This window comes from Vanellus vanellus, assembly GCF_965231255.1.
Source record: "Vanellus vanellus genome assembly, chromosome: 2".
Taxonomy (NCBI): Eukaryota; Metazoa; Chordata; class Aves; order Charadriiformes; family Charadriidae; genus Vanellus; species Vanellus vanellus.
Genome location: NC_138906.1, coordinates 85,200,801 through 85,225,244, shown reverse-complemented (window position 1 = coordinate 85,225,244; position 24,444 = coordinate 85,200,801). Strand labels below are relative to the sequence as shown.

At 36.9% G+C, this 24,444-nt stretch overlaps 1 protein-coding gene across 2 annotated transcripts in view; it reads right to left on the bottom strand.

The window, feature by feature from the left end:
• Positions 1–3,603: 3,603 nt before the first annotated feature.
• The window catches only part of CDH12 (cadherin 12), a gene marked incomplete at both ends in the record, with an annotated part of 165,706 nt that continues 144,865 nt past the window's right edge, over positions 3,604–24,444 (bottom strand). For both annotated transcript variants that reach the window (XM_082479622.1, XM_082479623.1), the window contains 5 exons: positions 3,604–4,103; positions 8,913–9,164; positions 14,062–14,179; positions 15,711–15,832; positions 23,264–23,400. In XM_082479622.1, coding sequence (XP_082335748.1) covers positions 3,604–4,103; positions 8,913–9,164; positions 14,062–14,179; positions 15,711–15,832; positions 23,264–23,400 — 1,129 coding nt within the window. The remainder of the gene's footprint in view (positions 4,104–8,912; positions 9,165–14,061; positions 14,180–15,710; positions 15,833–23,263; positions 23,401–24,444) is intronic.

The window sequence follows — 24,444 nt, the reverse complement described above, 5'->3', positions numbered from 1 at the left end:
TCAGACTTGTGTGGTAGTATTCTTAAACTCAAATGTTAGCAATCTTTTATGTTCTGATCCCACAGAGAAATTGTCTGAACTTTCCTAAGTAGCGGCATTTTCAGCTTGCTTGGGAGGGCAGAGAAGACTTTTTCCTTCTTCCCTGAAATTCCTTTCAAATGTTCTGTTTTAAATTTGTCTTCAGTTCTGCATGTCCACAATATCAGCTTATCAGCTAGATTTCCTTAGAATCTTCCCTTCTTAGCTGAATGCTTCCCCTTTAGACTTTCATTTCAGCACCATTCGTTCATGTCATAACTATTTAACTTAACATGTGGATTTGTTTGTTCCAGTGAAGTGTCTCAATGCCTTCGTGTCCAGAAGGCATTTTACAGAATATCTTGTGATCTGCAGGGGGGAGCACTGCTGAGACATTTAAAATGATGCTAGGTGTTTGTGCACCAGTATCTTATGTTTTGAAATTTAAACTATTCATTTCATATTTAAACTTCTCTCAATTCTGTCCTATCTGTGCCTTTTGAGCATTATCTTAGATTCCTGTCACTCTGGTAGAATTTGAGGTTTATGGCTCTTTCCACAGTCAAGAGAAAGACAGACATTCAGTTTGACATCTTGATTGTGCAAGGGTTTGTAGAGAATTTTAAGATGTAGTGCTCAAAACCTGAAGTAGTTATCTGATACAATTTACAAATGAACCGAGGTTCCTCAGCTTGACTTCATGTCATCTGAGATGCCTTGATGTACTTTAAATCTTGTAAATTTCATATTTGTCTAATTACCTTTTAAAAAATAAGGTCTTAAAAACCTGACAAGCATCTTTTTAGAAAGAAAGGGAGAGAACATGGAATTAAGCACAAATTTTCTAGATCCCAGGTTATGCATAAATGAAAAGCAGTTCTTTTCCTTCGTTCTGTACAGCTCTTTACCAAAAATATTCCTGTTAAGTTCATTTTTTTTATCATTCTTTTAAAAATGTCTTACAGTATTTTCATTATGATTTTATAGGACAATTGCATTAGTAATTAAATACCTTTTTTTTTTTATACCTTCCTGGAGGTTTATTAATTATGTGATAGAAACATCTCAGTTACAAACCTCTTAAATGTGAAAAATATGCATTTGATATTCAATTTGCTATTAATTTAACATACAACTCACTCTCATATATAGATTGTGTGCAGTAGCATGTTTAAGACCACATTTTTTGTCTACCAATTTTGGAAGTCAGGCTCCCATACAGAATGTCCTGCTTAGAGCAAATGCCAATCTATTCAAAAGATGTAATGTTCACCCAGTATCCGCTACAAATACAACTTTCCCAGGAACAAACATGCCATGTGATGTCTAAAAGTCGAACACTGATCTCAATTATGTTGACTTTACTAGTGGAATACATGTAAAGGACTAATACAGTTACTAAGGGCAGAGTTTGGCAACAGGATTGCACATCTGTAAATGAGCAGTGTCAGATGCCTATTTTAGCTGTGGCAGCAGGGTAGGAAACATTGCTATGCATATGCTACATGAGGAAGCATTGCTGAGTACCTCCACAAGTGTGAATTTTGTATGAATCAAACCTGTGTTGTAACTAGTAGCATTTTTTTTTTTTTTTTCAGAGCTCTGTTTTCGGCTCACTCTGCACTATCCAGTTGCCTTTGCTATGCTGTCAAGATGTGCAAAAATTAAAAACATAACCTTCAACACAAAAACTGCTATATCGGTACATGGGCCCTGCCACTTCATCTGCTTCCCTGTCCTGTGAGAATAGAGCTTTTGTTGGCTTAATTTGTCTTTCAAGGATACAGGATACCTTTGCTAATAATGAAAACAACCACAGACTTTTCTCGTTACCATATGTTGTGTCTCTTTCTCAGCACTCTGCTGGTAGAAGCTATGCCAATCATGGTTTAAATGCAGCCGTGTCCAATTGTACCGAACGATCCAAAACTTATTTAAACTATACACCTTTTAAAGTCTCACAGGGAGCTTAATTTGTACAACTTTGAAATACCTTTACATTCCCCCAAGAGAGTAAAAGGAACTGTGTACGTTAATATCAGACTCGTGAGCTGACTATATCTGATAGTCATGAATTCTTCAGCGATACAAAAAGTAAGCTGTAGACCTGAGGTGAATAAAAGGCTTCTGATTCATGAAAGACTTGGGCTGACCTTGCCAGTGCCATTAATCATGAGTAGAGCTCAAGCAGATTGCATAGCACTGCAGAGATTTTAGAAGGTGAATATGAAGATATACGCAGTTCGGTGGCCATAAACCATTGTCTTACAAAATGTCTATGCTTTAGACAATCAGAAAAAGTCACATGAAATAGTTTTACAAAAGATCTTCCATGGCATAATGCCTTGCGCTTATCTGTACTTCTGTTACCTGCACAGCTACATTTATGCATGGGTATGTACATAAAGTGTGGACAAACATACTGTTTTATATTTTTATTCTGCCTCTGTTAATGTTTTGGCAAGAACAAAATTAATAAGGTCTCCATCCTCAAAAGACTTTCTAAAATGTTTGATATGGGTCTGACAGTGAAATACAATGATATGCTGAACTGTAGCAGATGGTCAGTTGAAAAATAACTATCTCTACAATATGTATGCCTATAGTACCTACAGTAACAATCTAATTGCAAACAAAAGTGATGTGGAGTTCTTTACACATACCTCTTTAGTGATACTTACAAGGGAAAAAAGTCTTGGTACTAAAAATACAATAAAACCCTTACAAAACCCTCTTCATTTTAGTTCTAATAATAGTCTCATTTTAAAAGAAGAGGGGGAGCCAAGGGAAATTTCCTTCACATAAAGGAGTAGCTGCTTTCATCTTTTTATTATTTTGGAAAAATGTAATATTTGCATGAACATTTTAAATACTCATTGATGAATGCTAAAATCTTTTCCTTTTTAATTTGGGCTTTACATCTTCAGAGCAACAGAATTTTAAATTTAAATTTTCAGTGAAAATTTGGAAGAAGAAATAAGACATCTTGACACATTATTTTCTTCTTTTAAAAAAACAAACATAACCCCCAAACACAATGTACACCCACCCCCCCACCCCCACCCCCCGCTTATTTTTAGTCATTAGATGTACTCCAGGAAATTATCTCCATTTTTGTTCTAAAAGAAGTCAGCACGTTGCTATTGCTTCTTGTCTTAAGGTTCTTGTCCTATTTACCATTCAGTCTTGCAACACCATCACAGCAGACTTTACCACTTAAATGATAAAAGTTTCAATAGGCACTTTAGTGGAATTACGAAAAAGCTACCACTCTTCCACCGTGATGCCAGAAAGCTATCTTCTTTCTAAGTCAGGTCAGTAAACTGTACCTTGTAGGCCTGAGCTTGTCTCAGTGTAATTCCAGAGTAACAAAATAACAACAACAAAAAAACTGTGTATATTACAGGATTTATCTTTCCTTCGTAGATCAAACCAAATCTGACAGTACGATAAATGCAGTAACTTGCTGGAAACAGTTGCTGTCTTTTATAACCAAAGGAATCCCGTCCTATTATAAAGCTTAGGTTTATCTTTTAAATCTGTTGTTGGTTTACTTTTCTTTTTATTTCATTGTTGCAGTTGTACTTAAGTGACTTTGTCAGGGTTATAACTTTCTTCTTCTCCAAACATGTCTGCCAAGATCTTAAAGCGAGGTCCCCAGTCACTCAGATAGTCATAATCCTGGTCTGCCTCTGTAGTAAGGGAGTCTATAGAGCTGAGAGACTCTGCAACAGATCCATTTCCTTCATAAGCATAGGTTGCCAAGGAGTCATAAGGGGGTGCGGTTGGATCTACATCATTTTCCTGCAGCCTTTGATTAATGAAATCTCTTATGTCTGTGTTATCTTCCACTGGTGGTCTCTGCCGTGGAAAACGCAAGCTGTCTGGTTTTATGTCCCTGCGTATTTTGTTATCTTCAATCACTTTGGGATTCCTCAGGGCACCTATGTCAAAAGCCTGGGTGTCCTCTTCTCCGCCTCCTTCATCATCATAATGGATAACATTATCTCTGATGTCTTCTTTAGAGGTCATCAGGGTGTCCTTTTTCTTCTGCCTCCGTAGTGCTACATACAGTACCACAATGACTGTAACAAGAGAAAACTGCAGTTAAGACATGCACAGAAATAATTTGGTACTCTGATGATACATCATTATATCTTCCTTTGAAAGCTGCAAGCAATCAAAGGGACTTTTTTCCTTAGAAGACACGCTCCTACTATTCTTTTAAAAATAGCCGTGCTCTAGCCAATGAAAAGTCATTTACTGTTTGATGTATGAATCTAACTCCTTAGTGCTTGCTGTGCTGTGGAAGTAACAAATAATTTTGCTACTGGCCTGCTTTGTGAACAAATAGAATTGAGCAGGACTTCAGCTTTTTATTTCAGAGTGACAGAGATGTGATTTTTTTAAAAAATGTCTTCCATACCAAAATAGAGAAAAATCCCCAAATTTCCACATTGCAGAGAAAAAAAAAACCCACAGTATTAAAGAGAAAAAAAAAAATATCTTTGAAATGGAGAAAAAACAATCCTACTTCAGCTTTTTATACAGCACAGTTTGGCCTCTTCAGGGTTCTGCTTTGAAAAAACCCATGTGATATGGTTCTGGAGAAAAAAAAAAGGTCCAGGACAGCCAGTTGATTTTCTAGTATCACCTCCTCCAAGGTCAACAGTGGTCCATCCCAATGAGCCTGAAATCAAGCAAAGGCAGCAGGAGGCCTGCATGGATGAGTAAGGAGCTCCTGACTAAATTCAGAGATTAAGAGAGAGGCATATAAGAGGTGAAAACAGAGACAGGAGAGACAGGAGGAATATATAGTCACTGTCTGAACCTGCAGGAGTGCCCGTCTGGCATTGAATCTTGCAAGGGACATGAATGGCAACAAGAAGGGCTTGTACAAGTACAACAGCAGCAGAAGAAAAAGTAGGGAAAACGTGGGCCCGCTCCTGAATGGGACAGGGGACCTGTTGACAAAGGACACAGAAAAGGCCAGTCTACTCAATGGCTTCTTTGCCTCCATCTTTATTGGTAAGGCTGTTCTTCAGGAATCCCAGGTCCCTGAAATCAGAGGGAAAGTCTGGAAAAAGAAAGACTTATCCTTGGTGGAAGAGGATCAGGTTTGGGAACACTTAAACAAACTGGACATACCCAAGGACATGGGACCTGATGGGATGCACGCGAGTGGTGAGGGAGATGACTGATGTCATTGTGAGGCCACCTGTGATAAATATTTGAAAGGTCATAGGGACTGGGAGAAGTTTCTGAGAACTGGAGCAAGTGTCACTCCTATCTTCAAGAAAGACAAAGGGAACGAGCTAGGGAACTACAGGCCAGTCAGCCTCACCTTGATCCTGAGGAAAGTGATGGAGCAAATAATTCTGGAAACCATTTTCAAACCTATCAAAAACAGGAAGGGGATCAGGAATAGTCAGCATGGATTTACAAAAGTGAAATTCTGCTTAACTCACCTGATAGCCTTCTACAATGAAGTGACTGGTGGATGAAAGGGAGAAAAGTACATTATTTTTATCTGAACTTTAGCAAAGCTTTTATGCTTTCTCCCATAACAACTTTCTTCTTAGAAAAACTCAGAAAGCGTGGACTAGACAAGTAGACAGTGAGGCAGATTGCAAAGCTGGGCAAACTACCAGGTTGTGATCAACAGCCCAAAGACCACATGGAGGCCAGTTACTAATGATGTACCCCAGGGGTCGATACTGGGACCAGTTTTGCTTAACAGCTTCATAAATGACCTGGATCATAGGATTGAGTGCACCTTCAGCAAGTTTGCAGGTGAAACAAAACAGGGATTGTTCCAGCATTTAAATGGACCTCACCAGGTTGGAGGAATGGGCCAACAGGAACCCCATGAAGTTCAACAAAAGGAATTGCCAAGTCTCGCATGTGGAGAGGAAAAATTGCATACTGTAGATGCTGTTGGCTGACTGGACAGAAAGCAGCTTGAAAGAGAAGGACCTAGGGTCCTGGTGGACAACAAGAGCCAGCAATGTGTCCTTGTGGCAAAGAATGCCAACAGCATTTGGGGCTGCATTAGGAGAACACTGTCAGCAGGACTAGGGAGGTGATAATTCCCCTCTGTTCGGCCCTGGTCAGACACTTTTGGAGGTCTGGGTCCAGTTCTTGGATCCTCAGTATAAGACAGACATGGACTTCCTGGAATGGGTCCAGTGAAAAGCCACAAACATGATTAAGGGACTGGAAGATCTCCCATATGAGGAGAGGCTAAGAAAGCTGTGACTGTTCAGCCTGGAGAAGAGAAGTCTCGAGGGGATCTTATCAATGCGTAGACATACCTGATGGATGGAAGTAAAGAAGATGGAGCCAGACTTTTCTTAGTGGTGACCAATGACAGGGCAAGAGACACTGGGCACAAAGTGAAATGCAGGAAATTCCATTAAAACATAAGAAAAATGTGTCTTTTTTCTCAGAATGGTCAAGCATTGGATCATGTTTCCCTGAGAGGTTTTGGTGTACCCATCCTTGGAGATATTCAAAGCCCAACTGGATTAATCCCTGAGCAACTTGCTGTAACTGACCCTGCTGTAAGCAGGGAGGTTGAACTACATGAACTTCAGAGGTGTCTTCCAACTGTGATATTGTGATTCTATATAATATAAAATGTTACAAAATAAGTTTTATTCCAAATGGCAACTCAATGGCAATCAGCTTGTGCTTCCCCCCCCCCCCCCCCCCCCCAGTTTGTCTTTGGACATACACACTATTAAATTGCTTGTAGTAAACTGGCCTTTTTGTTATTTTTAATTCCCTAACTGCATTTGGTAGAAACGATGGTGTTCTAAGTTCTGTTGTTGAAGTAACACAATAATGAATACAGGAGTTGCAATGATTATAAATTCATGGTCAGGCTTGTGTGGCCTAAAATAACTCCTGATTCTGGTAATATGTTGACTGTCTTTTGTGTAGAAATGAGTTTGACAAGAATGACTTCAACTACAATTTTAATGACTCTGTGTCAGGCCAGGTCCACAGCAAGAAATGAAAATTCAAAAGCAATTTTAAATTGATCAATGGAATAGTAAGGAGAAAGTCTGGATATAAGATAAATGCCATTCTCTTAGGTTACACACAGCACTGGAGATCTCATTATTTTTACATTAGTTTTTCTCGGTCATATTGCCAGGCTGATTGGAATAAAGGGAGTTATTAAAGGACCAAAACCTCTTTTCCAAACATAATCTCAGTAATTCAGTTTGGTGTTCTGCACAAAGCAGGAATTAAAATATCTTCATTAGTTTTCTATATGCCAAGAGCATCAGTCAGGAGCAGATCTGGCAAGGAGTTCTTTGACATAATTATTTTTGATTGAATATGCTGGCATTTTTAAATGAAAATTGGATTTATTTCAACAAACCATTAGGGAAACATAAACACAGTTCTGTTGGAGGCCTCCATGATCACCAAGCAAATCTGGGGGAAATTCAGAGTTCAGGTATTCCCACTTCCCTCTTCCTTCTCTGTACCAGGAGCACCAAGCTCTCTGCTGTGCAGTTCACACTGTCCGTATTCCTGGAGACAAAGGTGGCAACTTGAAAGGATTTGCTAGAGCTATGTGTTTACGGCTTCTAGGCACTTTGCACTGTAACAGAGAAGTTAGATATCCGGGGACGCCTGCCTTAAGACAGAGCTTTAATTGACTTATCTCTTCACGTGAAAATAAATTAAAGCTTTTTTCAAAAAGTAATTTAATTGATGCTGAGGCTCACTCCTGGCTACTTTTACCCAGGAAACTCCTAAAAGTAAAAAAGTAGTCCCAAGGAGTAAAGGAGACAGCATTCTTCTTGCTTCCAAAAAACTGACTTAAGGTTGTTTTTGTGTTGTTTTCTTTTAGTTCTTCAGAATGGGTGTATTTGTTCTTAATTCCTATTCCATGGGAAGTATGACCATTTGCCATACTTGTCTTGATTTGAAACTGCATTTTTCTCACAACATAAAATTTTTACACAGGACAGAAAATCTGACTTTTACCCACTGCTATTTATGTAATCCTGAGCCTGCAGTAATTTACTTAACTGATAAATTACTGTATTATCCAAATGTAAAGAGGTATCCATGTGTTATATTCTGTGTCTACAGCTATTTTAACCTATGCATTAGGCCTACATAAGGAGCAGCATGAGGTCTAGGAAGCCCACATGTAGCAAGAAGAGCCATAGGCTAGCATCTGTTAGAATTAGTCTTCTTTCTGCAGCCCACATTGTGCCTGTGGAAGCTACAAAGTTGTTTTTATTTTGTTACCAGTTCATTAAGGCTCTATTATAAGCAGGATGCTCGTGAGTATTGACTGCTTTGGGCATGCTGTAAATAAGGCAATATTTAAATACAACTAGATCAAATGGCAATGCCACCTTATGCCATGCTTGCCTGAAATTGAAATGTTTCCGTAAAGTTTTACATGGATCTAGCCAGTCACAGTCTACATTGTTTTCTCCTCTCTCATTTCTTTCTTCTCCTTTAGCTCAAGTTGGCATGAAGAATTAAATAAAGGGCCTTACTAAGTCCTTACTGCTGCTATCGTCAGTAGGACTTGTCTACCTTGGTAATAATCCAAAAATATTAATTCTTCAAGAAAAGTATTTAAACAAAACTGTTTCAGAGAACGAAATATAGTCTGGATTTCAGTGAAAGCTGGTTGTCTTCATGCAAGAAGAAATATGTAGGTGTTAGCAGATTCATGGTCAGGGTCAGTGCTTTGGGATGCTTTTCTAGAAACGTAGAAGCATAAAAGTTCTCATAAACTGCCACACAATTTCAATGGCTTTTGTTAAAATATAGATGAAGCTAATAACAACACAAATTAATTCACAGGTGCATAATTAGAGTAACAGGCTTCACATGGTTTCATGAGAACTAACCTAGAAGTATAACAATACACAACAAAATTGCAATCAGCGCTCCTGTGCTGAGGCCTACTGGTAAGAAGATTGCTTCCACATTGCAGGACAGGATGGTACCATCAGCATCACATCTGCAAACACGGATAGTCATTGTGTTTGTGCTGCTCTGGACAGGGTAACTGCTATCTTCTATTACTACTGGAAGAAAGTACAGCTCTTGCTGCCTTCTGCTGTAACCATTTCTCCTGGTTTCAATCCCAGCTGTGTTGTCTGTAAAACATGACACAGTAATTACAGAATTTTTGTTGTGTACTTCAATTCACCATTGTAGTTTGTATCACCCTTAGTAATAAGCAGCTATTCCATTTTTTAAACTCAGTGAATGACACCCTTTATGTAATTCCCTTGGTTTATCCTTACAGAAGGTATTGTATTTTGACCAGTACAGCTATTTTTTGCAGAGCATTAAACAATATTCCATTTCTTGTAAAGTTGTTAGCTTGACAGATAAAATTTCAAAGAAGACATGAATAATAATTAAAAAAAGCATTAAAGGTATTAGATTAGGAAGGCTTTTCAGTTTTTCTTTTCTCCTCATCTCATTATATTCCAAGCCTGTGGTCCAAAGGACTTGATCGCAGATGGATTTAGAATCAAATCTCTATTATTTAATTCATTTCCCTTTAACACTGAAAGTAATACACCTAAACAAAATGCAAACCCCTTTCAACTTTCCTGCCCCATTAAAAAAAAGTACAGAAATGAACTGAGTACTTTGTAATCAGTACATTTTCCATCAATTAGTCATTAATGTGTTCAGAACTCCTAGAAGTTACTTTTCACCATTTCTTCCCAGTAGTCAGTCAGTTATCACTGCTTTTCTTGAATCGAACAGGGTAGCAAGGAAATGATGTGCAGATTGAAAGAATTACATTGAAAGCAAACCCAAAATTAAATTAGCAGGGAATTAATTAGCTGACAAATCTGAATGAAGGTAGCCTGCAGCAGTCACCTTTTGCCATCTCACCCGTGTGCTTTACTATATCTTTCGAAGAGGTCACTTGGTGTCCGTGTTATGACTTTCATCCCTTCTTGGAGTTTTGTCACTAAGTAGAAGGATTAAGGGCTCTGAATTCAACACTCAAATACTTGTGTGCAGTTCTGATTAAAGACAATAAGAAGGAACCCTAAACATCCAAAATCAGATATGTTATGATCAGACACCGTTGAGAAAGCACTTGACCAACAAAATGTTTACTTCAGAAGTCCCTTTTTATCAAACTCAGACACAGCACATAGACACATCAAGTTCAGTGACATTTATTTTTGAAAAAGAAAAATGTCTCAAAATTGTTTGAATCAAACCAAATTCCATAGTAAGCTTACTCTTTCTGTGATTAATCATCTGCACTGTATAAAGAGTTATAGATCTAATCTGAAGTCATCCACTGTAATCTTAATTCTATTCTTATTTCTATTTCTATTAGTAGAATTATTTCTATTCTCTTTTTTCTTTTAATTGCAATGTTGAAGATCACTTTAATAAATGTTATGATGCAACCAAATGATTTTCCATTCTCCTTTGAGAAGAATCAAACAGATAGAGCTCTTAAGTCTTCGACTTTGAACAATTTCTCTATGACCCCTTTCAATTGTTCAAGGTCCTTTTGAAAATATGGACACAAACACGTGTTTGAACTCTACACGGAGCAGCCTGGAGCTGCGGTCTGAAGCGGAGACAGCTTCTGGTTCTTCAGTCTGTTGGCAATAAATTCATTTTCAGGACACGTGTGACAGTCGGGAGAGAGGGAAAATTCTCTCTTTTGCACGAGTAACTGCGTGTGCTCAGCAGGGAAACAGCCCTCTAGGGAGCAGTGTGAGGCCAGGAAAGTGGAAAGAGGAAGGTGGGCGGTTCAGCTGGAAGCACTCCAGCTTTGCCAGGGCCTCTCGCTTCTATGCACAGCTGGTGGATGGGTCTCAGCGCTGCTTAAGGCATAGTTTAGAAACATAACATTTCCCTGTATTTATATTTATAGAGAGTCCAAATGGCAACCTTGAACTTCTGTCTTACTTCTGTTCTCATTAAGTTATATTCAGAGGAAGTACGGAACCCGGAGAAGTTTATTCTCATGGGTGCACTACAAACATATTACACCTGCTGTCATATCCCACCACCCATAATTTTTAGCTGAATATAATAGTGCTGGTTATTGGGCTTCTTGATGTGTTTAAAATGTTAAATGACCTTTAAAAATCAAAATTTCTTTAACAAAGTACCTGCTTGGTACTAACATAATTGCTAACTCAAAAGATAATGGCATTTATGTTTTTAAAAGGCTTCTGCGGTGAAAATGAGGTCGTGTTACTATACCTCTAAATTGTGCATAGAGCAGACCTTCCATCTTTTTGGCAAACAAAAGGCAGAAGATATTGAAAATATTTTACAGAGTTTCTGTTTACACAGATTTTTCTAATACCTCTATAAAATCATCAAGAATTAAAAAGTCTTTTATGGTTGGAAAATATTCTACAAAAGCTTTTTTCTGTCTTTCTTACATTTCAACAAATAGTATACTACTTTCTTCTTTTTTAGTAAGTGTTAAGAAATGCTTTTAGAAGTGTGTAATTATGTACATACACACACAAACATTTATGCATGAAAAATTGTGTGTCTTGGTGGTTTCTAACTCCATTTTTTATGGGAATATTGCATTTGTTGATACAGTAGAGAAAGTTTGTTAGCAGACTACTGAGATCCAAACTCATCTTGGTGTCAACATTACTGGTTCAATGGGGAAATTTAATTATCTAATAATATTTAAGCAATATCCTCATCAAACTTGTATGCTAAGCACACTTCATAAAAATGAGAAAGGTCATTGAGTTTAATTACTGTACAGCCTTTTAAAGTTTCTTTTTAGAAACTAAATATGTTAAAATTACCTGGAAGACTTATATTTAAAACAATAGTTTGTAATTGTTTGAAAAAAATTAAATATTGGTGAAATTAAAGGATATTTTACTAAAAGGGCAGAAAGAAAGAAAATAAAGATCTTAATTTAAAGAAATCTTGACCAAAAGAGCAAGGGTATTTAGAAACACCCAATATTCATGTTATAAGACTACATAATTATGAAGATACTACCCATATGGTCCCTCAGATGCGTTGAAAAGTGAAAAGATGAGAGTAATTAATGTAAAATACGAGGAAGCTCTAAAGAGGTATATTTTTCTTCTTCTGTTAAGATACAGAGAACATGTTTTTTTTCTTTTTAATTATAATCATTAGCAAAGGTCATCATGCTGAGTTTTCCAAGGAAATACTACCAACAGCTAAGTAGAGAACAGAAAATAAAGAAACTACAGTGCAGCATTAAGGGGAAGCAGACTTAAGCATTATCCGAAATTTTAAGTTCAGTGGGACACAGATGTAAAGCATTTAAATCTTGCTTGGCATAATTATAGTTAGATACTGAAATGCTGCAACATTTTCAAATACCAGTAGCTGTTAAAAACAAACTGTTTACAGTAAACACTTCTGGAGAAGAGTAACGACCTATTCTTCCAAGAACAGAAGTAAGGGAACTTGAATCCACTGTAAGGTTGTCCTTCATATTCATTGAGCTTTCTGTCTCAAAAAAACTGTTCAAATGGTCTCTGATAAAATGCTGATCTACATATTTTTGGTTTCATAAGTTACTATTATTCATGTCATGTATTACGGTTTCATTATATACTGTATTTACAAATCATTAAGTGAAATTCTTTGCTCATCTGTAAAATGCTTTTAGCTATCTATGACACACTAAGATAAAAGTAACTAATAAGTTTGGGAATAAAACATTTTTGTCTTGTCATCTTCACAGAGAAGCTATATATAAAGATAAAATAAGCACAGTTTATTTTTCTGCTGTTTCAAATTTATTTCTTCCTGAACTTTCTTAATGATTAAGTTCTTCAGGATTAATAGTTGTGCTTGTTTTGTTGGCTTTAATTTTGCATCACCTTACATTGACAAAAGTGTATGGTTTCAAAAATAATGCGAGTCACATACTCACATGGTTTAAAAAAACCCTAAATAAGTGGCATCTGCAATTTTTTTCATTTTGTGTATAATCCACTTCTAGTCCTTTTTAGGGCTTGGGTTACTTAATTCTCAGGAAAGGAACCTTTACATCATACTCAGAATCATCTCAAATTTAAATTAAAAATAATAAATGCAGTTAATAATTTTAAAAATATTACATACTTTTCCTTAATAGTAATACTTATAACCTTCACAGTTAAATAGGCAAAGGAATGTTACTGAACTTTATTGGATGGCTTTAGGTGTCCTTTCTCTCCCGAGTAATATAAACTCTTTTTTATGAAAAGCTTATCATATCACAATTCTTTAAAGATCACCTAATAGCTGATAAACTCATTGTTAATTTTTTTTCCTTATTTGATTAAAGTAACGAGTGGTGAAAATTTACTACATGTTATTATGATGTTTTAGCTGTGTCAGTACACAACACTACATGCTTGAAGATGTTTACAACAGAGAAAAAGGTCCAGTTTTTCATCTTGGGTTGTTCTTTGCTATTTATCAAAAGGATTCAAGTGAAAATGAAAAAAAAAAAAAAGATGATCAATTATGATAAAAAATGGGGGGAAATCAGAGATGTTAATTCTATAAATCTACAAGTTATTGAGTGTTATGGGATATTATGCTGGAGCAGCACTGTCCATATTTAGAACAGATTCCTCTGCAGGACTATGCATCCTCCGGAAAGCACAATAACTGGGTACTTTGAGAACAGTCAGCAAAGTAATAGTATTTAAACAAGGCAGCAATAGTGCCTTGTTTAAAGATATACCTGCATTGGCATATGAGTTCTTCCTGAGATACTGAATGATAAAGGGAAGAAAATAAAACAGGTAGCAGTGTTTTTGCGGGCCTGTAGGGAAATCTCAGCCTTTGGTGTTCTGACAATCCCTGTCTCCTAAAAATGAGAAAAGGTGCAAGACCTGAATTTATATTAATATATGTCCTAGATAGTTTAACAATTAGAAATGTCAAATAAAAAAGTTAGTCTGTAGACATGACTGTAATACAAAGTAATCATATTTGTCATTATAATCCCAGCCTGCTGCTCTGAAACAGAGATACGGGTAAGCAACTTACTTCCGTAGTCATGGACTGTGAAATTTGGTTTGTTGGAAGCCTCAGCTGACAGTCTGAAGGAAAACCTTTGTCCAGCTGGTGACAAATCTTTGTCTGCTGCAGTGACAGTCTGTATCACCTGAAAACAGATTAAGATTAATTCTGAAGTCAGTTCACTCTTCTAAAAGAAGCAGTTTTGTAGAAGTGCAAAGTGAACATCAAGTGAAACAATGGAAGCGAAATCCTGCTGGGATTACTCTCATTCCCCTACTATATTGGACATTGGAAGCAAGAAGTCTGACTACTATAGCTTCCAGAGGACTCATGATGTCTCAGAAGGTCTCACTTTGACATATCTGAAGGAAATCAGAAAGATTTACCCTATATTCATAGAAGAAGTATTTAATATCTGATTTTTTGTATCAAAATACTAGTGATTGTTTTCAGGTGCGTGATTACTTAAAGACAGTTCCCTTTATCTACTACTACTACTATCACTGTTACGACAGGTATATGGTATAGTACTTCACAAAGCTGTGCCCTAATTTTACAGCTTGAAATTGAGAGGTCTGCACCATGTAGGTGTGAAGGAACTTTTGAGTTCAAGAGTCCTAACTACTAGATTTCATGTAAGCACAGTGCAGTTAAAATGTTTCATAGTAGGATTGCCACTCATCTTTTAAAAAAGAAGGCATTTTTTTATGTAACAAAGTTTTAAATATTTGTAATTTTTGACAGCTCAGTCCTTAGCTCAGCCTTCCCTTTAAAAGGTTCCCCTTTCTATTGTTGAGTCCCTGGATAAGGTACTATTTAAGCTATCTGATAAACCAGAAATTAAATTAGGTTGTATGGTAGTTAGTTAAAATGTATATATATACAAAAAAAAGAAAAGATGAGATACGAATATCACATGAAGTCATGGACAAATCTGTTGTAAGACAATAAAAATCACGTGAACTGATTACTTATTACATACATATAAAGAGAAGTCACTGATTACACAGCAGGCTGAATATGTTCCTTCTGTGGCTGGTAGTGACTCTCAAAGTCGAACAGATGAAGTTACAAGTCTTGTCTTGGAAATAGTATTAGCTGTTAATACGTACGATGATCGGCCTTGGTGCTTTGCAGCACTGTGTTTAATTGCACAAATTTTGTGCAGGAGTACATGCCAACAGCTTCTGGGGCCAGCTCTGTTAATGCAGGCATCACTCATGGTATAAGGTGATATTCTGAATCTGAAATAGTTTTTGCATGCTGTGTATATATTTGAAACTACTTATAAAAATCCGTGTTTCAGGAGCATTGTCTTTGGAGTTGTGGGTTCTTTTTCTCAGAATAGGACACAGAAATATGTGTAATCCATCCAACACTATTTATTCACTGCAGTTTTATTTAAGTGTCTTTAAGGAAGGGATTCTTTCTCCTGTCATAGCTATGAAATGCATAGTAAAGGGTGGATCAGGCCCATATAATCAGGGATAATAAAAATAGACAATAAATAGACCATAAAGGTCAACAAACAGAATTTTAAAAGGTATTTCCAACACAGACATTTTATTTGTAAAAGAATTCTAACCATGATGTCATTTTCAAACCCAGAAATTGATATTGCTATAAACAAAAGGGAAAGAAAAAGCAAAATAGCAAGCATTACAGATTTGAAATACCTGTCCTGGTTTGGCATTTTCACATACAGACGTCTCATATGGAACTGAAATTTCAGGAGGAAACTCGTTGACATCTAGGACATTTATTATAACGTTGACTTTGCTGGTTAATAGTGGGTTACCTATAAATGATTTTTAGGAGAAAACCATTAAGGAATGCTATTTATATATGTTATCATCACCACTGCCCATAAGCTGTCATAAACTGTTTTGATCCCAGTACCGTGACTTCTAAAAGCCCTTGGCATCTGTTTATTTCTGATTTTTACTAAGGAGAAATCAGAAGCAAACTTCTTATCATTTTGTACCAGACTTTGATCTGTTACTCTTCATGGATCAATCAACATGATTATGTTTATCAGAGCATAAATTAAAGAATTTGAAGTTGTATCTGTAATTAAATATGCAAACTTTTCTCAGATCACTTTTCACGGAGTCTGTGGAAAATGGTCCCAATGATTAAAACTGAATTCTCTTTTCCACAATGGAATGCAGAAAATCAATATTTATTGCTTACATCTTCAAGATATTAAGGAGGTAAGTGGAGCATACCCATTTAGAAGATGGAGAAAAGTAAGAAGCAAAGATATAAAGAAAAGTCTTGCTGAAAGCCAGACAGAGTCTGTGGTAAATTTAACAGTGAAAGGTGTAGAGCTAGCATTCAACTTGTGGTTAAACCATTAGGCTATGTTGTAACAGTTATTTCTTTAACTGCGTAAGTATTTGCAGGCATCAAATACTTCTGTGCAAAAGAAATGCTAAAACCCAGTATACATTATGCTATTCTTCCATTTTCTTACCAATGCAGATAATCTTCATCAGTCACTAGATGCATTTTGTAAGCTACTTTCCCTGCAAATGCAGTGTCTGACAGAAAGCAGACACAAATTCAATACAAAGCAGATAATACTCTCTTTTACTTTATGCTGAGGACCCTTGCAAGATAGCAATACATAAAAAACAATTTAGCTGGTGAGTCAAAAGGATAGTTGTTTTATCTTTCTGCATTAAAGAAGAGTGGCAGCCACTATACAGACACTGTTAACTGTTCGAGAAATCTATGCTATGAATCAGGGTGGTGTAGGAGTGGCAGCGTGGGGTCACGGTTAAGTAGAAGAATAGTTTTCTTGAATCTTCAAACACAAATGGACCCCCCAAGTGGTTTGCACTAGCTGCTTACTTCGTAGTTTGTACAAACCTTTGCATTTCTGTTGTTTACAACTAACATAGCAACGGGCAAAGTCTCTTCATAGTGGCACTGCAGAAATTTTAGACGATTTCTTTCTTGTTCTTAGGAACTACTAAATGAAGCGTTTTCAAGAGGCCTCTTTCAAAGCCAAAATGTATTCCCCAATGATTTCCTAGTTTAGTAGGACCAGCTGCAAGCAGAAATGTACTTTACCTGTACTGGACAAACTGGCCATCCTACAAACTCATCTTGGAATCAAAAAAAAAAAACACAAAAACCCACTATCCAAATTACACAATATTTGTAATTCCTTCTTATGAACACATCTAATTAATAGCAACTATATCTAATAATATCTCTTTCAATCTTCATTCATTTCCAATTCAGCATCATCCCTACTTGCAGAATCTCTCTGTGGAGAAAGGCATTGTGCAGTATGAATGAAGACAGAGTTTGGTCTTGCAGCTGGGAATTAGGCAGTGGTTCTTCAGATGCCTGAAGAACCAGAAGAAATCTAGATCGCTTGCTCACAGTAGAATTAGTTCCTTTGTGTAACACGAAACAAAAAAGTGCGAAGAAGTTATTTTGGTCACTAGAGGGCAGGACCCCTGCTCTATACATACAGAACAGAAAAGCCCTAAGTAGGTCAAGTTCATGCAGTTACTGGCAGAAACAACCTAACTTAAAACTTCCTTCCTAGCAGCACCCACTGCGAAGAACACAGCAGCTCACACGGAGTAACTCAGGTTTTCCTATAGGTTTTGTGTGTTTATTTTAAGGGACAACGCTGAACAGCAGGAGTTCAGGATACATTCCTCAAACAGATTAGAGATTAACGCGTTGCCATGAAAGTATGGGCATAGCTGTCAGTTCCTTTCCTCTTAGAAATATGTTAACAATGCCTCTCCAGGAAAAGAATGAATGTATTCAAAACTTATGCATCACGTAAATGGGAGATATTAGCCAATTTTGATAATTTCTATTAAACATATCACTTTCTATAAGAAGTCTTTTGAGGCTATATTTTTTGAAGTATCTTACATAAATTATTTTGTCAGTATTTTGGAACAGTGTACATATTATGGGACTGTATATTTTTAAAATGAACAAAGGGACTTGACAGTTTGCCTTCCCTCAAAATCACGATAGGATAGTGTGCTTTGGAAATATACACAAATATAAGTATACTTTTTACAGTTATTCATCACTGACAGTCTGTGATTTATTTTCTATGATTCTTTGAAAGATATACTAGAGGAAAAAAATCTTTTCTTGCTAAGTATTGTAGCCAGGTAGAATTTTACCTTGCATAAATGGTCAGCAAAAATTAAACATGAAAGTAAACATAATTGCTACAGCATAAGATGGACCCAATTCTGGGTTTCACTTTATTTGTGTGATCAATGGGGACACTATGGGAGCATGGGCATGACAAAGAACAACACACCAGCATGGTGTGCTTTGCATTGATATCAGTTTAACTACTCATGTATATAAAGGAAGATTGCAAGATTATGTACAGCTTTGAATTCATATGTAATCACAAAGACCTGTAATACTTGATGTGAATAAGGATGAAGAATTGCATTTCAAATACCACTTTCCAGACTTGACCTCCATTTCTTCTTGTTCTGTTTTGTTTGCTGTTTGTCTCAAAATCAAATCTTCTTGAGCCCTGTGAGCACAGCAGTGACATGCATGCTGGCATCAGTGAGTGAATCTCTGAAAACATTTGTTCATGCCTTTTAAACACAGATTACACAGATGAGAAGACAAATTGGTTAAATCATTAGCCTAGGAATTAAGAAACTGTTTTCATGTTTCAATTCTGCTTGTAAGATACAGGCAAATTAATTAGCTGCCTCCTTCCTCAGTTCTCCTGTCTGTAAGACAGTGACAACCCTGCTTCTTTCTTTTGCTTGAGTACCATCATCCATTAACATCTTTATGGTTCAAGGATACTACAGTAGTAGAAAATATGTAAAATATTTTCACTAATGAACTTGTGAAAATCCAAGATATCTGAGAAAGTAAATACTGACCATTAAGGAGAACTGATGATTCCTTAATGCCATTTATGGTATGCAGGAGAAGATAAACCCCATTTTAAGATTTAATCTAAGGTTTCTTTAGCAGTCACAAAATTTGTGCCTAGAGTTAGAGGAGTTGGGAAGATGGTTTGGACAGGAAGGGTTATGGTTACTTTATTTTCAACATTAACTAGCATCTTGAGGAGGGGAAAGCAGAAATAAGATCTTATGCTTCTTACCTATTTCCTCTTTTGTAAGATGCAAAAACCATTTCCATAATAGGTAACTAAGCAGCACACTGGGGAACATTTTGAGCAGTGGACTGTGGGTTGTTTTTCTTTTACAGTTATGTTCTTACAGCAGCCATTGGCACAGTTTTGGCCTGGGGCAACTAGTGATCTTGCGGACAATTCACATGCATGTGCTGGGAGTTAGTATGGGAGGGGGACCACACTCAAAGAATCGATTTACACGTGGGCACCCTGTTTGGAAGGTAAGTGGCATAGAAATGGGCTACTCCACAGCAACTGGCTTTTGTTCTTGAAACAAATGCAATCCATGTTTAATTTATTAGTTTGGACAGAGGCTCTGGGATCAAAAATGTTCAGAAAAAGCAACCATGAAGGCTACCAGTGTGTTGATTTACTCTAAGAAGAAAAAAGATAACCAACAATGAAATATAGTCAGGGAGCGAAAAAAAGTAAGGAAAAATTGGGAAGTGAAATTGGGGCAAAAAAAAAATGTGAATCTCAACCATCCCCTCCCTGTTCATGCACTTTGTTCTATATAAAGGCTGATCTTTTATTTCTACGGATGGGTAAGGGACCCTCTGCATTCAGGTTGGCCATGTCATCATCCGCATGCCAGCAGAACAATCATCCACCTCCCACTTAAAAAGATCTCTACTTTGGGAAGGCCTTCTTAACAAGGGCAAGAATAAAGTTATGGTGTTTTATGTTAAACATGACAGTAGGCTGTCCATCACTCCACACTGGGTACACCTCTGAGATGTTCTCAAGAGTCAGTTGTGCTGCTATTTGGAGATGGATACCCAAACAGTGTTTAGATCAGATGTTTGGAATTTTTTCAGGGTTAGAAATAAAGGTCACAGTATAATGCCACATGGTCAGAGCTGGTCATTGCTTAACTTGGGCAGAATAACTTCCCTTATCCCAGTTCCCCATGTGGAACCAGCAGCTTCTGTCCATATGCAAGATATACTACTGTGTTACTGCTGGGTAACCAGGACTTCCCTGGCTGTGAGTGCACAAGTTGACACAAGCAAGCCTAGAACAAGCCCATCTCATAATTAACTGTTCACTAAGGGTCCAAGTTCTACCTCTCTTTAAGCTGCTAACCCGCATCATGCCTGGTGTAGGCAGGGATGAAGGGGCAGGACCTAGAACTTAGGGAAGAATAATTTCAGTATATACGTATGTATATATACAAATATATATGTCAAATGAATGCAGAATGAGGACATTGGACATGCAACCATTCACAAATTCCCAAACAATCGGACTTTCGAACAAGACTTTTTTTTTTTTTTTTTTCTGCAATTTCTCTGCAATAGGTGATGTCAGCAAAGGTTACTTTAATAAACACAAGGTAATTCTCTTCTGATTTTTGAAATCTATTTCTTTACAAATTATAACTTCTGGTGCTTTAGTGCTAATAATGGTCAGATATATCAGCTTGTAAGAAAAGTCTCAATGGTACATCCATATCTACATTTACATCTATCAATTGCCTGGTCCTATGTTTAGCTATCTAAACTGCATACCATTTGTGCCATTGTTTGAAAGGTAACTTGATTGCTCAAAAGTCATAATATTACTTCAAGACTTTACTGGCCGTGAGAAAAAATGTAATATAAGTATCATCTGTGATTCATACAGGGTTTCATTTTGAAGCTACAGAAGAACAACGGGGAACAATGACTTAGAAGGCCCCGGGGCTAAGGCCCAGGCAGGGAGTCCATGCAAGCCTGCTCATGACCTTGACATTGTTTTCCACGTATCAGGGAACGATGGCAAAGCTGGTTTAATTTATTTTTCTCTCTGCCTTGATGGGGATAAAGTTGGTGGTCTTTGTTTATAATTGGCCTGTTCAAGAAAAGATAATTTGCAGAATGACCATTAAGGCGTATCTAAATGATGGGGTTTTGTTGTTGTTTTTCTGTCACAGTGGGAAGGCAAAATGCCTATTTTAGCAACAAAGTTTTTTAAGTAACAGAAAATATGCCTTTTGCTGGTTTGGAGTCTGTTTATTTAAAAGAGATAGGTCATGGAGAACTGAAAATGCTTAGGAGACAATAGTGTCCATTCCTGAGGCAAGTTCATGCAACTGATTGCAATATTGGGCCACTTTCCTTAGGTGACATCATGTATATGTCAAGGCACTGTTCAGTGCACTTTTTCACTAGTAAGACATGGCAGTTTCAGTGTTTCTACACCAGCACTGAACAAGTCACAATTTTTTATTAGCAGAAATTCTTCAAATATAGTAACTTTTTCCCCTCTCTTTTTCTTCAGATGTTTTTTCTCTTCTCTCTAATCTTTTTTGGTTGTGTGCTGTGTGTCATCCTTCAAGCCCCAGCCTTTATTTCTGTGCTAGCTCTTAGTCAGACAACTGCATATAAAGTTTTGACAGTTAATATACCTCAAAACCTCCAAAATATTGCCAATGACTGGTGTGGTACTGGTACGGCAATTGTTTTTAATGCTATGGATAATGGTCAATGTATTAATATATTGAGGTGTGCTGAAGTGAATCACAAATATGTCTTAGGTATAGATTCTTAACTAGGCAATTGTTAAAATTTGTAATTTCCTAATATAGTCTACCTGCTATAGCTCTAGATAAACACGATATTAATATATACGTGCTGGGAAGGTGCACAGACAAGTAGACTTGGAGGTTTTAGCTAGCTTTAATTACTCTTGGTAATAATGAACAGATTCATACCAAGTTTACTAAAACTGCTGCCTTCCTGCAGAAAAAAACAATTACAGATCTCAAATGTTCTTTGTCCACCAGTAAATCTAAACAGTTAAGCTTTGCTGAAACAGACCATTACGAGACCTCCCTTCTGCATCTCCCTGCCTTTCAGTTTCTCTGGAAACAACTTACAGTTTTGCTGGACTTTCTGTCAATATACACATGCGCATGTATCTCCATATACTCAATGACTTGTGATAGATTAGTTTCCTCTGTCAGTGTATTCCTTTTCCAACTACGGATAAAATTCAAGTTTTCGTTTGACTGGTGTCCTCGTTATATTTTCAGGCTCCAGGGAGTGAGCGTATGGTTCTTTTTGAGATAACTACAACTGAGAATTTATTATTTTATTTTAAATAATGTATATCTTCTCTGCCTCCAAAATATCCCTCTTCCTGTTAGTAGCATGTATTATTTTTTGAAGACTCGATGCCAAGCAATACATCGAGGAAAACATGTTCTTTGCTTTAGAAACTTGCATTTTTGGACACATAAACAATACAGAATGAATAGGAAATACAGCAGAGGTTCTCTTCTACAGCCTATTGACGTCAACAGAAAGACTTTTGTGGCCTTTATACAATTGCTAAGTGACCAAAAGACTTGTATTCAAAGCGTGGTATACACCTATGAGAGTTCAGTTTGGCAGGGTCGTGAAGGAGGAATGCTACACAGAAGTAGGGCAATTAAGAAAGCTGCAGCTACATAATACAGAGGAAGAAGGGAGTTCTTATAAAAAAAAAAAAGGCTACATAGGAGAAAACACAAGGACAAGAAACAAAAAAAAAAACCCACACCACAAATCACATAGGAAAAGAGAACAAGTGGTTTGGCATAAAGTCTTGGGCAGAGAGAAAATACAAGATCAGAGATGCAGCACACAGATTGATTCATTTAGGGCCTTAAATCTGGATTCAATTTTAGTGTATTTTTTTATCTGAGAATCAAATGAGTCTTTCCATTTTTCTACCTTAAAAAAGCAGATTGACAGACCTGTTACTTGACTAACCTAATTTCATATAGAGTGTGTTACAAAATCAGAAATAAGAATTGGAAGGTCTCCATACAGCTCCTTAAGCCCTTTGTGATGACAAAATGTTTTTCAGCTTCTGAAGCCACTGTGCCTACATGAGGGCTACTAGAAAAAAGCCTTACTATACAAGACTGAACATCACATTTACCCTCACAGTAAGACTGGCAAAATGATATTTATTGGGCCTTCTTAAATAATCTCTTGGCAATACATGCACTCTTCACAGCATATTTATGCCTGAGCGCTACATTCTGGAAAAAATACCACATTAGCATATTAATTCAGTTTGTGCCATACTTACTAACTTTACTTGCAATTATAGAGAAATTGTACTGTGCTGTGCTTTCTCTGTCCAGTAATTCATTAGTAGCAATGGTTCCTTCAGTAGCATCTATTGTAAAGTAGCTGTCCACATCATTCTTCCAATCGATGAAATATCTGTGTGTGAAAAACATTAAACAAAGGAGATGCAAATGTGCAAAGATTACTTATTTATCATAGCAGCAGTCTAGCTGGCTCAAGTTCTGTTATTTTTCTCTTCCCAGCTATTACCATCCTTGCAGGAAGAAGACAATAAAGAATGATTTGTTTATTTATTTTTTGCAGAGTTGGAATGCTCAAGGGGAGATGGGATATAATAAAAGATTTAGTACTTCTAGTGTTCAGATTATTTGAAATCTTTGAGCTCCCAAGGCGTTGATGCACAGCTTCTGTGACCCTGATCACTTATACCAGTGACTTTGGAAAGCACTAGATAGGCTTAGAGGGAAAAAGAGAAAAGATATGTGAAATAGTGCTTAAGATAGGCATGACAATGAAGAGTGATTCAGATATGGTCTCTTTACATCCATTTGTAGCTGTAACAGGGTGGAAGTAGACTCACTGGACTTGCAAAGAGGTGTCCTAGTGGACATGTACAGGCTGTTGGCACAGTCTATTTAAAGATCCCTCACCTAAGGGATCATTGGAAGAGTCACAGTATGAGAGATGGAGAAGAGTATGCTTATTCCCTGACACATATAGGAGCAATAACAGGTTCTTTGCCTTTGGGAAGAACAGACAACTTTCCTTGCAGCTGGGGCTGTGAGGAACAGAGCAATACCATTGTTTTTTTATTCTCCTGAACCTTTGTTGGTAAAAAAGTAGGAATACAGAACAAATTCAAAACTCAAGATCTGTACTTATTTGTTATTTTCCCCTAGCAAGGACTTAATAGAAAGCAGAGATGTGCTTGTAACCATAGCTGCTTAAAAGCAATCTGATAATTATTGCAAACCCATTTCCCTTAAATGCTAATTAATTTGAAAGTCTATTTTCACATTTGATGCTACTGTTTGTAGTCATAACAGAGTAATAATTTTTCTGATGCAGTGCCGCCAGCTACTAATTTCCTTTTCACTGTTAGTCTCTTCATACCTTGATGATGTTTCTCAAAAACTAGGCAGGGATGAAATTGAGGAAGCCATTTGTGAGCAGTAGGCA